Consider the following 17661-nt stretch of genomic DNA (forward strand, 5'->3'; position numbering starts at 1 on the left):
TAAGAAGCACATTTTTAATCCATTAATTAATATTGTAAAACTTTCACACACACATAGTCTATATTTAGTATAAGAAAACTGATCATTCTCACTTTTGCTCTGTTGAAATATACAATTCAACTTTGTGGCAACAGCCAGAGGAAAGACTATGTTATCTTTCAGAAATGAAATAGCAATTAAAAATTCAACCCACGGTGCTGATGGCATGGACAAATTCTACTGAATACAAGTGAAGCTAAACAAGGATTTCAATGTTTTATCTCCTTTGTGTTATATCCATTCAGCTAGTCTTTCCTGCTAATTAAAAATCAGAAATAATAAACTGAAAAAAATGAGATATGTTACAACAATCATTTTTAAAGTGACTTCTATTTTTAAAAAACTAAATTTACTTTTAATCAGGAAAGAACAATTAAAAGGAAAAAAAGTCCAGGGAATAGGACAGTGTAAGGGAGATAATTTTTAAAAGGCATTAAGAAAAGGTTTGAGGTAGCTTTGAAAATACATACAATACAAAAAGACAAATTTTGAAATGAGATAAAGGGAAAACAAGAATAGATTTGACAATAATGTAAATTTCATAAATCTTACTTAAATGGATAAAATACTTTAAGAGTATCTCAATTTTCAAGTGACTCATGTATTTAAAGACTTTTTCCTTAATGTAAAATGGAACAATCAGAATTTCAAAATACTTTAATATGAAAAATGTTAAGATAAATATTTAATATTATCATCTTTTTCCCCTATTATTTTATTTCCAGGACCTCAAAGACACTGAAAATAATACAGGATAAAAGATTAGTAATTCTATACTATTTTTAAAATATGAATTTACCTGTAGACATCACTATTTTACATGGCCCAGAAGCGGCATCTTTATATAACATGCCACGGTCTCTGGTCAGCGATTTTAGAGAAGCTGCAGATGTAGAACATATCACAGGCAAAGGCTTTTCCTGTTAAAAAGAAAGGGAAAAAAATACAAGTATAAAATACTCATTAATATATTCTTAGATAAGAAAGTCAGAAAATTATAAATATCATTGGTTTACAAAATTATTAGTTATCAGAAGTCCTCAGGTTGGAAACCCCTGTGTGTGCCATGAACTGCAGAACTTTCCAAACTGAGCTTCTCAGAGGTCCATGAACTGTCCAGGTAGGGGAAGAAGAGACCAGATGGCTGGGATTCCCTGTCCTACTCCTGCTCCAACTAATCACACCTTAGCCAAATTAGTTTATTCCGTAAAACTTAACTTTATTTTTTGAGGTTCCCTGTAAGACAAGTTTTTTCACATTGCTAAAGAAAAGTCTGTAAATCTCTAACCCAGAGCAGTACATCCAATAGAAAAAAAATCTCAGCAAGGCAGAGGACAGAGTTTATTTTCAGAAAGAAGTTGCTCATCTAGTCTTCGCTGTGTCTAACCCATATTTCTCCATATTACATACAATAATTCTGACAAAATCACAACAGATGGCTTGCTAAAGTCTATACAAAATTATGCCTATCGCCTATAAGAACCAATGTCTCCTGAGCATTGTTAAAGTTCACTAGTATTTTGTTTATTTTACATCAACTCTTGTGGTTTTCCAGGAGCTACCTTCAAACATGACTCTCCAATATAAGAGAAGGGACACCTGTGCATAGAAAAGGTAATAACAGAGGACATTTAAAAGGCAGGAGCAAAGGAGTAAAAAACAGAACATTCAATGTTGCTGGAATTTATTTGCTTAAATTAATGACTGTCATTTGGGTTGACAGTAATCTAGTAAATCACATTATTGTTTATTTAACATTGATACAATGTTTTTTATCAATGTTAAAGAAACAAAAAATGTGACTTTTTTTTTTTTTTTGTCTTACTATGTTGCCCTGGCTGGATTTGAGCTCCTGGGCTCAACAAATCCTCCTACCTCTGCCTCCCAAAGTGCCGGGATTACATGGCATGCACTACTGCCTGGACACAATCATGTTATTTTTCAGTACTGAATTATAATTACTGGGTTGATCATGTCATTCTTTCACTATTTTAAAAATCTGAAATCTGAATCCTTTGTCTTGAGACATACCAAGATAGCATGTTTGCATTAACACTGCAAATTGAATAAAGGTACATTTATTTAGAAAATGTGCTCCTGCACTCCTCCCTTAAGGGGAGGAAGAAAATCACAACTTGTATCCAAATATAACATAGACCCCATCCCATAAATATATACAAGTATTACATATTCATAATAAAAAGTAAAAAATTTTTTAAATAATTTTTACAAGAGTATAGTAACTGTCCCTTCTCCATCCCCATTATCAAATAAACAATGTTTTCAAAGAGAGTTCTCCAAAATTATCAAATTAGCTTGGAACTGGAAACTAAAGGAATCAAAGGAAACTATTTGGTGTTATCTTATATTTTCACCATTATACCAACTAATCACAAAGACATTTCAGAAGCTGGAAAATACACATATATGTTAATTTTTTAATGCATTTAAAATATTATTTCACTTTAAATTTCACTATTAACTTTTATTTTTCATTTAAAATTTTTCATCTGCTACCATTTATATTAGAACAATCTGCTTGATTTTTTTCAGTGTTCGTGACTGTATTTTTGAAATATTTAGCTTTGACTTTTGATTTTTATTTTGTAAATTTTGAGTGTTTTTAAAGAATACCAGTATCAATATATTTTAAAATGTTATATATTTTTTTCCATACAGCAAACATAAGTTGAAACAAAATGGAAATGTTACAGCTACTGATATCAGATGGCTGAACTCAGGAATATGTAAGATAATACTGCTGGCATTTAATTCAGTCAGCCCCAAGAGATCTGAAAAGATTCTATGTCTTTATATTTAGAGTGCATCTCTTGTAGACAGGATATATTTGGGCCTTTTAAAAAAAAAAAAAAATCCATGTTGATAATCTCTGTCTTTTTAACCAAAAAGGACAATCCACTAACTTTTCATGCAATTACTAGTATGTTTGGATCTGGGTCTACTTTTTTTTTTTTTTTTTTTTTTTTTTTTTTGAGATGGAGTCTCCCTCTGTCACCCAGGCTACAGTGCAGTGGCAAAATCTCAGCTCACTGCAACCTCCGCCTCCTGGGTTCAAGCGATTCTCGTGCCTCAGCTTCCTGAGTAGCTGGGATTACACGCACCTGTGAGCATGCCTAATTTTTGTATATTTAGTAGAAATGGGGTTTTGCCATGTTGGCCAGGCTGGTCTCAAACTCCTGACCTCAGGTGATCCACCAGCCTCAGCCTCCCAAAGTGCTGGGATTACAGGTGCGAGCCACCATGCCTGGCTGGATCTACTATTTTATTGCCTGTTTTTGATTTGTCTCCTCTGTGTTTGGTTCTGTTCCTCCTTTTCCTTTCCTTTTTTTTTCCCCCTTTGAGACAAGGTTTCACTCCTGTCACCCAAGCTGGAGTGCAATAGCACCATCTCAGCTCACTGCAACCTCCACCTCCTAGCAATTCTTCTGCTGCCTCAGTTTCCCATGTAGCTGGGGCTACATGCGTGCGCCACTGCACCCAGCTAATTTTTGTATTTTGTGTAGAGATGGGGTTTTGCCATGTTGCCCAGACTGGTCTCAAACTCCTGGGTTCAAGCATTCTTTCTGCCTTGGCCTCCCAAAGTGCTGGGATTACAGGCATGAGCCACTGTACCCAACCTCTCCTTTCCTTTTGTTAATAGTTTATATTCCTTAGAATATTTTATATTGAATGTATTTGAATATTCAAATATTCCTTAGAATTACATTTTAATTTTCTATTGGCTTTTTAGCTATAATTACTTGCTTTTTAGCTATAATTCTTTTACAATATGTCCTGGGGATTAGAATGTACATCCTTAATTTTCCACAAGCCATATAAAGTTAATATTGTACCACTTCACATAAAATGGTGAAATCTTGCAATGATATAGGATCCATATCCCCCACATCAGGCCTTTATACTACAATTGTTTCATGTCTGTTTAATATAAACTCTGCAACACTGTATTGTAATTAGCTATAAATAGTCATCTTATTATAAGTCATTTGCATTTACCCAAAGATTTACCATCTTCAAAGCAATTCCTTTCTCTCTGAGAAACCAGGTTTCCATCTGGTCCCATTTTCCTTTAGCCTGATGATTTTCCTTTTAGCATTTCCTGCAGTGCTGGTTTGACAGTGATTTATCTTAGTATGCTTTTATCTGAAAATGAAACTGTTTTCACCTTCATTCTTTTTTTAAAAAATATATCTTTTGTTTCATAGAAAAGAGTAATAAGGAAAAGATTTCCTTCACAATAGCAACAAAAATCATAAAATATGCAGAAATAAATAAGAATAAATGACAGTATAAATTATATGAAGAAAACTATTGAACTCTACTTAGGAGTCTTTTCTACTTTATTAAGGTATAATTGACAAACAAAAATTATATATATTCTAAGTTCACCTTCATTCTGGAAGAGTATTTTTGATACATATAGAATTTCGGGTTGACAGGGTTTTTTTTTTTTTTTTCTTTTCAGTCCTTTAAAGATGTTCTACTCTCTTCTGGCCTCTATGGCTTTTGATGAGAAATGTCAGCTGTTAATCAAATTTTTGTTTCTCTGCATGTACTTTTTCATTTTTACATTGTTGCCTTTAAGATTTGCTCTGTCTCTGGTTTTCAACAGTTTGTCTCTAATATGCCTCAGCTTAGATGTCTTTGTGCTTATTCTGTTTGCTCTTGGTTGAGTAATTTGTGTCTACATATTTCGATCTTTCATGACATTTGGAAAATTTTGAGACATTATTTCTTCAAATATTTTTTCTGCTCCAGTTTCTCTTTCTTTTCCTTTTGGGACTCCCATTACATTATATTGGACCTCTGATATTATCTAAAAGGTCTCTGGGTTCATTTTCTTTCTCAATCTTAGTCTGAGTTTTTCACCCTGGATAATTTCTATTCTTCTGTCTTCCAGTTCATTTACTCTTTCTTCTGTCATCTCTAGTCAATTCTGGTTAATTCTGTCCAGTGAATCTTTTACTTCAGATACTGTATTTTTCAGTTCCTGAGTTTCAATGTGGCTCCTTTTTATCCTTTGCTTCTCCACTAAGATGGTCTTTTTAATCAGTACAATTGTGTATATGTGTGTGTGTGTGTGTGTGCACGTGTGTGTGTGTGTGTAACTTCATCGAGGACCAGTTGAATAGCCACTTTAAAACTTTTGTTTGCTAGTTCTAACATCTGGGTTATACTTGGGTCTGTCTCAGTTGATTTTCTTTTCTCTTGAAAATATTATTCATTTTACTACGTATTTGGGTAATTTTGAGTTACATTCCAGATGTTACAAAAATCTGTGCAGATTCTAAATTCTGTATTTCTCTGATGATTGTTATTTCTTTTGTTTAGCTAGTAATTACCTTGGCTAGACTTGAACTTTAAATTCTGATCTTGGGCCTAATTTCATCCAGCCTCAGTTCAGATCTTTTGCTTTAGCTACACTGGCCTGTGTGTATTAGACAAACATGCTCAGATCAGGGGTCGGTCAGAGACATTGGTAGACAGAATTTGTAGATTCCCTCTCTGGTCCTTTCCCTTCCAAAATCCCTCCATTCCCTTTAACAGCCACAGGTTTCCTGACTTTTCTGGTTTCCCTAGGACAGATAAATTGTCATTTTTCTACTAATACTCCTGTTGCCTCACATGCTACACAAAGTGTACTTGCTTAAAACCACAACAATGGAAACTCACTTTGTATAACACCCCTTCTCCCAGTCAGTACTTCCCCTGCCACCAGAATCTGTCTGCTTCTTTTCACTCTTCAGTGTCTTCAGGTTGTTGCTTTTTCTATTATTTCTAGGTTTTAGAGTTGACTCCAGCATTATTGAATTCATCACACTGATTCTTCTCTCCCTGCCTCAGTTTACTGAAGCATAATATATGTACAGTAAGATTCACTTCATAATGATTTTTAAAGTATACTGAGTTTCAAATTAAGTAGTCTGAACATAAATACACTCATGTATTAATAGTACTTTCATTGTGGTTTTGAAGAAGTAGAACACTATAAAAAGTTTTAAGTTTACCCAAGCAAAGAAATAATAATCTATCGATAGTTATGTGAGGCTTTCAAAAGCCTACATACTCTTAGTACATTCCTAAAGACCCTCATCATCCTCTTAGTAAATTCCTAAATTGCATGTTATAAATAATAAGACACCACAAACACCTATAATACAAATTAGGAGGAGATACAACTAACCTTTTTTCCTGAGTTTGGACCTTTTTTCCTTGGTGAGATATTTTTAACAGAACTGCTCCTTTTGGGGACTGCAGTAGGTCCAGGTGGTTTAATTCGACCTGATCTCCTGACCTGCTGTGTTGGTAATATTAGAGTAGTTTTCTGTGGAGACTGCATTGAATGCTGGCTCGCTTCGGAAGGAGAAGACTCTGTTTTTGCTATATTCTTTACAATAGGAACTGAGGAAAAAATATAAAAATTATTAAAGTAAATGACACAAGGTATTGTCTCCTTATGACTCAAAATAAGTTTTACTTGACCTTTAAAACCATTTCCAAAGGTCATTCACTGAAAACCACTTAAAACTAAAAGTACTATCTGAAATGAAGTTTTAGGTATCCTAAGATTTCATATTATCAGAAAATACTTTAATTCTCCAGAAAAAATAAAGAGGCTTTTATTAGAGGAATCAGTAACTTCAACTTAGCGTGGTAAAACTTTCTAGCAACTTACCTATTGGGATCTTCCCATATTTTTATGGGAAGCACAAAAAGGAGTCTCTCCTTCAGAATACAGTATCCAATTATGTCATATATAGGAATCATCTCTCACATCAACATAGAAAAACAAAGCAAAGCAATTGCCTAGGGCTCCCACTTCATGTTTCAGAGGGCAGGGGCTCCCTTGCTCTTGACCTTTTTCAGATTTAATGAGGTATAATTGGCAAATAAAAATTATATATTTAAGGTTAATATACATTATATTCTGCCTTCATTTCGTTATGTACCCAGTACTCAGGAGCAAGTATGTACTCAGGGGCAAGTTGTTCAGTTTCCACGTAACTGAATGGTTTTGATTGAGTTTCTTAATCCTGAGTTCTAGTTTGATCGCACTGTGGTCTGAGAGACAGTTTGCTATAATTTCTGTTCTTTTACATTTGCTGAGGAGTGCTTTACTTCCAACCATGTGGTCAATTTTGGAATAACTGCAATGTGGTGCTGAGAAGAATGTATATTCTGCTGATTTGGGGTGGAGAGTTCTGTAGATGTCTATTAGGTCTGCTTGATGCAGAGCTGAGTTCAAGTCCTGGATATCCTTGTTAACTTTCTGCCTCGTGGATCTGTCTAATGTTGACAGTGGGGTGTTAAAGTCTCTCATTATTATTGTGTGGGAGTCTAAGTCTCTCTGTAGGTCTCTAAGGACTTGTTTCATGAATCTGGGTCATCCTGTATTGGGTGCATATATATTTAGGATAGTTAGCTCTTCTTGTTGAATTGATCCCTTTACCATTATGTAATGGCCTTCTTTGTCTCTTTTGATCTTTGTTTGTTTAAAGTCTGTTTTATCACAGACTAGGATTGCAACCCCTGCTTTTGTTTGTTTTCCATTTGCTTGGTAGATCTTCCTCCATCCCTTTATTTTGAGCCTATGTGTGTCTCTGCACCTGAGATGCGTCTCCTGAATACAGCACACTGATGGCTCTTGACTCTTTATCCAATTTGCCAGTCTCTGCCTTTTAATTGGAGGATTTAGCCCATTTACATTTAAGGTTAATATTGTTATGTGTGAATTTGATCCTGTCATTATGATGTTAGCTGCTTATTTTGCTCGTTAGTTGATGCGGTTTCTTCCTAGCATCGATGGTCTTTACAATTTGGCAAACTGGAACAATCTGAAAACTGGCACGAGACAGGAATGCCCTCTCTCACCACTCCTATTCAACATAGTTTGGAAGTTCTGGCCAGGGCAATCAGGCAGGAGAAAGAAATAAAGGGTATTGAATTAGGAAAAGAAGTCAAATTGTCCCTGTTTGCAGATGACATGATTGTATTGTTTAGAAAACCCCATCATCTCAGCCCAAAATCTCCTTAAGCTGATAAGCAACTTCAGTAAAGTCTCAGGATACAAAATCAATGTGCAAAAATCACAAGCATTCCTATACACCAGTAACAGACAAACAGAGAGCCAAAGCATGAGTGAACTCCCATTCACAATTGCTTCAAAGAGAATAAAATACCTAGGAATCCAACTTACAAGGGATGTGAAGGACCTCTTCAAGGAAAATTACAAACCACTGCTCAACGAAATAAAAGAGGACACAAACAAATGGAAGAACATTCCATGCTCATGGATAGGAAGAATCAATATTGTGAAAATGGCCATACTACCCAAGGTAATTTATAGATTCAATGCCATCCCCATCAAGCTACCAATGAGTTTCTTCACAGAATTGGAAAAAACTACTTTAAAGTTCATATGGAACCAAAAAAGAGCCCGCATTGCCAAGACAATCCTAAGCCAAAAGAACAAAGCTGGGGGCATCACGCTACCTGACTTCAAACTATACTACAAGGCTACAGTAACCAAAACAGCGTGGCACTGGTACCAAAACAGCGTGGCACTGGTACCAAAACAGCATGGCACTGGTACCAAAACAGACATATAGACCAATGGAACAGAACAGAGCCCTCAGAAATAGTATCACACATCACAACCATCTGATCTTTGACAAACCTGACAAAAATAAGAAATGGGGAAAGGATTCCCTGTTTAATAAATGGTGCTGGGAAAACTGGCTAGCCATATGTAGAAAGCTGAAACTGGATTCCCTCCTTACACCTATATAAAAATTAATTCAAGATGGATTAAAGACTTAAATGTCAGACCTAAAACCCTAGAAATCCCGAGAAAAAAACCTAGGCAATGCCATTCAGGACACAGGCATGGGCAATGACTTCATGTCTAAAACACCAAAAGCAACAGCAACAAAAGCCAAAATTGAGAAATGGAATCTAATTAAACTAAAAAGCTTCTGCACAGCAAAAGAAACTACCATCAGAGTGGACAGGCAACCTACAGAATGGGAGAAAATTTTTGCAATCTACCCATCTGACAAAGGGCTAATATCCAGAATCTACAAAGAACTTAAACAAATTTACAAGAAAAAATCAAACAACCCCATCAAAAAGCAGGCGAAGGATATGAACAGACATTTCACAAAAGAAGATATTTATGCAGCCAACAGGCACATGAAAAAATGCTCATCATCACTGGTCATTAGAGAAATGCAAATCAAAACCACAATGAGATACCATCTCACACCAGTTAGAATGGCAATCATTAAAAAGTCAGGAAACAGCAGGTGCTGGAGAGGATGTGGAGAAATAGGGACACTTTTACACTGTTGGTGGGATTGTAAACTAGTTCAACCATTATGGAAAACAGTATGGCGATTCCTCAGGGATCTAGAATTAGAAATACCATTTGACCCAGCCATCCCATTACTGGGTATATATCCAAAGGATTCTAAATCATGCTGCTATAAAGACACATGCACACGTATGTTTATTGTGGCACTATTCAAAATAGCAAAGACTTGGGATCAACCCAAATGTCCATCAATGATAGACTGGATTAAGAAAATGTGGCATGTATACACCATGGAATACTATGCAGTCATAAAAAAGGGTGAGTTCATGTCCTTTGTAGGGACATGGATGAAGCTGGAAACCATCATTCTCAGCAAACTATCACAAGGACAGAAAACCAAACATCACATGTTCTCACTCATAGGTGGGAACTGAACAATGAGAACACCTGGACACAGGGTGGGGAACACCACACTCCAGGGCCTGTTGTGGGGGGAGGGAGGAGGGATAGCATTAGGAGATATACCTAATGTAAATGACAAGTTAATGGGTGCAGCACACCAACATGGCACACGTCTACATATGTAACAAACCTGTACGTTGTGCACATGTACCCTAGAACTTAAAGTATAATAATAATAATTTTTAAAAATTAACTCTATGACCTGGAAGTCCCCCCACCTTCAAGCTGTCCCACCTTTCTGGACCAAACCAACATATTTCTTAAATGTATTTGATTGCAGTTTCATGTCTCCCTAAAATGTATAAAACCAAGCTGCACCCCAACCACCTTGGGCACATGTTCTCAGGATCTCCTGGGGGCTGTGTCACAGGCCAAGGTCACTCATATTTGGCTCAGAATAAATCTCTTCAAATATTTTACAGAATTTAACTTTTTGTCAACATCTGCTCAGTCTTCCATTCTCACTCTTTCAGCCTTCACAGAGACCGATTCTCCTTTCAGGAAAGGCCTTCCCTTCCTTGTTGTCAATGGCTAAACTATTACACATTCTTCAAAATTCTGCTCAACTACCAGCTCTGTAAAATTCTAGCAATAAGTTACTCAGGCAAACATAGGACCATGATGTTCACACAGCACACATACTGTATGTATTTATCTCTACTGGCATAGACCTTGTAACAGCTTGTCTTTATTTACATATATCTATCTGTCCCACCACACTGTGAGTTCCCTTAGGAGAAGGAACTATGTCAAGTTCCACTGTTACCTCTCAATACCTGGTCTAGGGCCTACCATATAATGTGCATCCAATAAATGTTTGCTGAATTAATGACTTTTTAAAATTCAAGTTTTGTCTCTGATCTTGTATTATCATAGAAACAATTCAGGGTGTTAATGCATTAAATTGACTACTATAGCTCGATCGTAACATTTTACCATTTTCTTGGCAAAAGTAAGATTCAAATACTCATCGACCAACTTAATTTCTAGAATATATTCAAAACGGAAGGAAGAACTGCAAATTTAGGTACCACTTCATACTCACTAGGATGGCTATAATAAAAAAGATGACAAATAACAACTGTTGGCAAGGATGTGGAGAAATCAGGACCCTTGTACACTGCTAGTGAGAATGTAAAGTGGTGCAGTTGCTGTGAACAACAGTTTAGCAGCCAGGCGTAGTGGCTTACGCCTGTAATCCCAGCACTTTGGGAGGCCAAGGCAGGCAGATCACCTGAAGTCAGAAGTTCGAGACCAGCCTGGCCAACAGAAATCCCGTCTCTACTAAAAACACAAAAATCAGCCAGGCGTGGTGGCACACACCTGTAGTCCCAACTACTTGGGAGCCTGAGGCATGACAACTGCTTAAACCCAGGAAGCGGAGGTTGCAGTGAGCCAAGACTGCACCACTGCACTCCAGCCTGGGTGACACAGTGAAACTCCGTCTTAAGAAGAAAAAAAAAACAGTTTGGCAGTTCTTCAAAAAAGTTAAATTACCATATGACCCACCAATTCCGCTCCTAGGTACAGATCCCAAAGAACTGAAAAGACGTACTCATGTATACACACACACACACACACACATACATATGTATACACACATATACATATACATACACATATATACACACACCCGTGTTCATAGCAGCACTATTCACGGTAGCCAAAAGGTGGAAAGGGCCTAAATGTCCATCATCGGAGAAATGGATAAGCAAACTGTGACATATCCATACAAAGGAATAGTATTCGGTCATAAAAAGGAATGAAGTACTAATATATGCTACAACATGTATAAACCTTGAAGGCATTATGCTAAGTGAAAGACACAAAAGGTCACACCTTGTATGATTCCATTTACACAAACTATTAATATCTAGAATAGGTAAATCCATTGAGACAGATTGGTGATTAACAACAAGGGCAAGGGGGAGAAAGAAATGGGGAGCAACTGTTTAATGGGTACAGGGTTTCCTTTTAAGGTGATAAAAATGTTTCAGAATAAAATGGAGGTGATGGTTGCACAACACAGTGAATGTACTAAATGCCCTTGAATTGTTCGTTTTAAAATGGCTAAATTTATGTTATGTGAATTTTACTGCAAAAAAAAACAAAACAAAACCAAAAAAAAACCTTAGGATAAAAACAAGGAAGAAAATTTGTTTCTGTTTTTGTTTGAGACAGGGTTCTCACTCTGTCACCCAGGCTGGAGTGCAGGGGTGTGATCATGGCTCACTGCAGCCTCGACTTCCTAGGCTCAAGAGATCCTCCCACTTCAGCCTCTCAAGTAGCTGGGACTACAGGCATGCACCACCACACCCGGCTAATTTTTTTATTTTTTGAAGAGACAGAGTTTCACCATGTTGCCCAGGCTGGTCTCAACCTCCTGGCCTCAGGCAATCCACCCACCTCGGCCTCCCAAAGTGCTGGGATTATAGGTATGAGCCACCATGCCAGGTCAGGAAGGAAATCTGCATACCTCAAATGTGCCGGAGACTCAGAATATAGTATTAAAATTTGGCTTTACAACTTTGTGAATCAAGTATCATCTCTATTTTAAATATGAATAAACAGAGGCTCAGCAAGATAAGTAACCACCCAACCCAGTATCACACATTAGTCTAGAAGTGGTAGAACTAGGATTCAAATTCAGAACTGTCTTACCCAAAAGCTCATTCTCTTTGTTTAAACTGGGTACTATTTTTAATTAATGAGGAGGAAAATGAAAAGAGATCTTTTAATCAAAATATTTTCTTCTATAAACACAATACAGAATTAAATATTTTGGTTAAATATGTTTTTCAGGTTCAAATTTGAAGGAGCTTACACATAAACCACAAAAAAAAAAAGTTTAAGTAGCACAGAAAACAAGTATCAACATGCCCTTCCATAATAATCCAGTGTTGAGAGGAGAGAAGATGGCCAACTAGACACAGCAGGAAGTGCCGTTCCCACCGAGAGAGACCAAATTACCTGAGTGTGGTAGCTCACACCTGTAATCCCAGCACTTTGGGAAGCCGAGGCGGGAGGATCACTTGAGCTCTGGAGTTCAAGACCAGCCTGGGCAACATGGTAAAGCCCCATCTCTACAAAAATTAGCCAGATGTGGTGGCACACGCCAGTAGTCCCAGCTACTTGGGAGGCTGAGGTGAGAGGATCACTTGAGCTTGGGAGGCAGAGATTGCAGTGAGCTGAGATCATGCCACTGCACTCTAGCCTGGGCAACAGAGCAAGGCCCTACTTCAAAATTAAATAAACAAATAAATAATAAAAGAGAGAGAGAGACCAAATTAGCAACTAAAGCACCATAATTTGGGCAGATCTTTGGGGAGAAAACACCAAAAGTGAATGGATAGGCACCACTGAAGCAAAGGCTGAAGAGGGAGGAAGCTGGGAAACCCACACAGGGTACCCGAATGCAAGGCTAGCTCCCAGCCCTGAACAGCTCCTGGGAAAGGGGTGAGTAAAAGAACTGAAGGGCAACTCACTCTCACCACGGACCTCTGTAATTTTAGCTACAGAGGACCCTGCATTCCCCATGGACATGTGAGTTGGCAGGGGGATCTCCCTGGAAAGGAGGCAGAAACAGGCCTTTGGATGGTGCAGAGCCCAGGAGGTTTTATGTGCTGGGCAGCTCTGGCAGGGAGCAGTCACAGACACCCAGCTGATCTCTGAGCCAAGAGAGGGCTGGGCCAGCTTCCCCATGGGACTGGAGCATGCCTGCTCTGCAAGCCCTTCTGCCCACCAGCCCCTCCCAGGCCCAATGCCTAGCTACCCTGTAGGAGCAGGCGCACAGCACAGCCCCTGCAGCCCAGCCTGAGTGCCTTGTTGCAACTGATTACTTTCCTAGAAACCAAGAAGCACATCAGATCTCCTAGCACAGATGGAACCTGACCAGGAGCCACAGAAAGTTCCAGTTCCTCCAGGGCTGCAGCCTGCAACTAGGGAGTATGTAGCCAAGATCTGTGGCTGCCACTCGAGGAGAGGAGGGGCCCCCACCCTCAGAGCCCTGAGTGGGGCAAGACATGTAGGTTCCTGAGCCAGGGCGGGAGCAGGGTGTGCCTCCCTTGGAGGGCAGGTCCAGAAGGGGCGTGTTATATTTCTCCGCTGCAACCCCTGCCCGACGGGACACCACAACCTGGAAAACCTAACAAAAGAATCACAGGCACAACAACAGTCATCAGAGGGGGCTCCCCCGAGGCCCAGGGGCAGACCTGTGGAGGGGACCATTTCTCTTCCTCTGTACCCCACTATAGAGCACAACTGTGGACACAAGGAAGTACAAAAGTGTGGATGGGTATTAACCTAACTACCTACAGCTATTACTGTCAAGTGCCATCTACTGGATCACAGCACAAACTACAAAACCAAAAATCATTGGGCTAATACACCTATAAATCAAATGTAAGAATTCACCTACACATAAAGATTCTGCACAGGTCACTGGCCCCCCTGAAAGCATCCAGAAATGAAGCCAATGGACTATACTCAACTTACACCACAGTTAAAGGAACACCAACCCTCCTAGATGAGAAAGAATCAGCACAATAACTTTGGCAATTCAAAAAGCCAGAGTGTCCTCTTTACCTCCAAAGGAGTCTACTAGCTCCCCAGCAATGGTTCTTAATCAGTCTGAAATGACAGACACAGAATTCAGAATCTGATATGCAAGGAAGCTCATTAAGACTCAAGAGAAAGCTGAAACTCAATCCAAAAAATCCAGTAAAACAATGTGAGAGGTGAAAGACAAAATAGCCATTTTAAGAAAGAACCAAACTGAACTTCTAGAACTGAAAAACTCACTACAAGAATGACAAAGACAAGACCTAACCATCTGTTGTCCTCAAGAGACCCATCTTACATGTAACAACACACATAGGCTCAAAGTAAAAGAATGGAGATCTATCACATACTAGAACATATTCTAGTTATTTGAATCAACTCAGGCAAAAAGAAAGAAAAAATGATTTTTAAAAATGAACAAAACCTCTGAGAAATATGGGATTATGCAAAGAGACCAAATCTATGACTCACTGGCATTTCTGAGAGAGGAGGGAGAATAAGCAACTTGGAAAATATATTTGATGATACGGTCCATGAAAATTTCCCTAATCTCACTAAAGAGGTTGACATGCAAACAGAAGAAATACAGAGAACACCAGCTAGATGGTCAAGACAATCATCCCCAAAGCATGTAGTTATGATTCACCAAGGTCAATGCAAAAGAAAAAAATTTACAGGCAGCCAGAAATAAGGGTCAAGTCATGTACAGAGGAAATCCCATCAGACTATCAGTAGACCCCTCAGCAGAAATCTTACGAGCCAGAAGATACTGGGAGCCTATTTTCAATGTCCTTAAAGAAAAGAAATTCCAACCAAGAATCTCATACCCCATCAAATGAAGCTTCATACATGAGGGAGAAATAAAATCCTTCTCAGACAAGCAAATGCTGAGAGAATGCGTTTCAACTAGACCAGCCTTAAACATATCCTTAAGGGAGTGGGAAACATGAAATTGAAAGAATGACACCTGCTAACCACAAAAACCCATTTAAGCACACAGCCCACAGGCACTAAAAAGCAAGTATGCAATTAAGTCTACATAACAACCAGCTAACAATACAATGACAGGACCAAAAGCATACATATCAGTACTAACCTTGAATGTAAACGGGCTAAACACTCCACTTAAAAGACACAGAATGACAAACTGAATACAAAGACAAGACCTAACCATCTGTTGTCCTCAAGAGACCCATCTTATATGTAACAACACACATAGGCTCAAAGTAAAAGAATGGAGATCTATCACACAAACAGAAAACAAAAAAGAACAGGAGTCACTATTCTTATATCAGATAAAACAGTCTTCAAACCAATAAAAAATAAGATAATGAAGATAATTATATAATGATAAAGGGTACAATCCAACAAGAAGTCTTAACTATCCTAAATATATATGCACCCAACATTGGAGTACCCAGATTCATAAAACAAGTTCTTCCTGGCCTATGAAAAGACTTAGACAACCACACAATAATACTGAGAGACTTCAACACCTCACTGACAGCGTTAGATCATTGAAGCAGAAAACTAATAAAGAAATTCTAGACTTAAACTCAACACTTGACAAACTAGACCTAAAAGACATCTACAGAACACTGCACCCAACAACCACAGAATATATACTCTTCTCATCTGCACACAGAACATATTCTAAAATCGACCACATGCTCAGTCATAAAGCAAGTCTCGATAAAACTAAAAAAAAAAAAAAAAACTGAAATCATACCAAGCACACTCTTGGACCACAGTGCAATAAAAACAGAAATCACTACCAACATCTCTCAAAACTACATAAATACATGGAAATTAAACAACTTGCTCCTGAATAACTCCTGGGTGAACACCAAAATTAAGGCTGAAATCAAAACATTCTTTGAAACTAATAAAAATAGGGAAACAACTTACCAAAATCTCCGGGATGCAGCTAAAACAGTGTTAAAAGGAAAGTTGATGATGCCTTCATCAACAAGTTACAAAGATCTCAAATTAAAAATCTAACTTTGGGCCAAGCACGGTGGCTCTCGCCTGTAGTCCCAGCACTTTGGGAGGCCAAGGCAGGTGGATTGCCTGAGGTCAGAAGCTCGAGACCAGCCTGGCCAACACGGCGAAACCCCATCTCTACTAGAAATACAAAAATTAGCTGGGCATGGTGGCAGGTGCCTGTAATCCCAGCTGCTCAGGAGGCTGAGGCATAAGAATCACTTGAACCTGGGAGGCGGAGGTTGCAGTGAGCCGAGATCGCACCACTGCATTCCAGCCGGGGGGATAGAGAGAGACTGTCTCAAAAAAAAAAAAAAAAAAAAAAAAAAAAATCTAACTTTGCACCTAAAGGAACTTGGGGGGGAAAAAAAAAACCCAAAGCTAGCAGAAAAAAGAAATAACTAAAATTAAAGGTGAATTTAATAAAAGTGAGATGCAGGCTGGGTGCTGTGGCTCACGCCTGTAATCCCAACACTTTGGGAGGCTGAGGTGGGTGGACCACCTGAGGTCAGGAGTTCGAGACCAGCCCAACCAACATGGAGAAACTTTATCTCTATGAAAAATACAAAATTAGCTGGGTGTGGTGGCGTGCACCTGTAATCCCAGCTACTTGGGAGGCTGGGGCAGGAGAATCACGTGAATCCAGGAGGCAGAGGTTGCAGTGAGCCGAGATCGTGCCATTGCACTCCAGCCTGGGCAACAAGAGTGAAACTCCGTCTTAAAAAAAAAAAAAAAAAAAAAAAAAAAACTGAGATGCAAAAATCTATACAAAAGATCAAGGAAACCAAGAGTTTGTTCCTTACAAAAATAAACATGATTGACAGACCACTAGCTAGGTTAACAAAGAAAAAAAAAGAGAAAATAGAAATAAGTACAATCAGAAATGATGAAGATGACATTACAATTAATCCCACAGAAATATAAAAGATCCTCAGGGAATAGTATGAACAACTCTATGCAAGGCCAGGCATGGTGGCTCACACTGCCTTTGGGAGGCCGAGGTGAGCAGATTGCTTGAATCCAGGAGTTCAAGACCAGCTGGGGCAACATGGTAAAACCCTGTCTCTATTAACAATACAAAAATTAGCCAAGCATAGTAGCACACACCTGTAATTCCAGCTACTCGTGGGGCCGAGGCGGGAGGATCACTTGAGCCCAGGAAGTTGAGGTTACAGTAAGCCAAGATCACACCATTGCACTCCAGCCTGGGTGACAAAGTGAGACCCTATCTCAAACAAACAAACAAAACCAACAAAACTCTACACACACAAATTGGAAAATCT

The 17661-nt window shown here is 38.5% G+C and overlaps 1 protein-coding gene across 2 annotated transcripts in view; it reads right to left on the bottom strand.

Moving 5' to 3' along the window:
• The window catches only part of SCML2 (Scm polycomb group protein like 2), a 114870-nt gene that overhangs the window by 19118 nt on the left and 78091 nt on the right, over nt 1-17661 (bottom strand). For both annotated transcript variants that reach the window (XM_030933998.1, XM_030933997.1), the window contains exons 8-9: nt 6245-6462; nt 839-959 (exon numbers count right to left, since the gene is read on the bottom strand). In XM_030933998.1, coding sequence (XP_030789858.1) covers nt 839-959; nt 6245-6462 — 339 coding nt within the window. The remainder of the gene's footprint in view (nt 1-838; nt 960-6244; nt 6463-17661) is intronic.

This window comes from Rhinopithecus roxellana, chromosome 7 (genome assembly GCF_007565055.1).
Source record: "Rhinopithecus roxellana isolate Shanxi Qingling chromosome 7, ASM756505v1, whole genome shotgun sequence".
NCBI lineage: Eukaryota > Metazoa > Chordata > Mammalia > Primates > Cercopithecidae > Rhinopithecus > Rhinopithecus roxellana.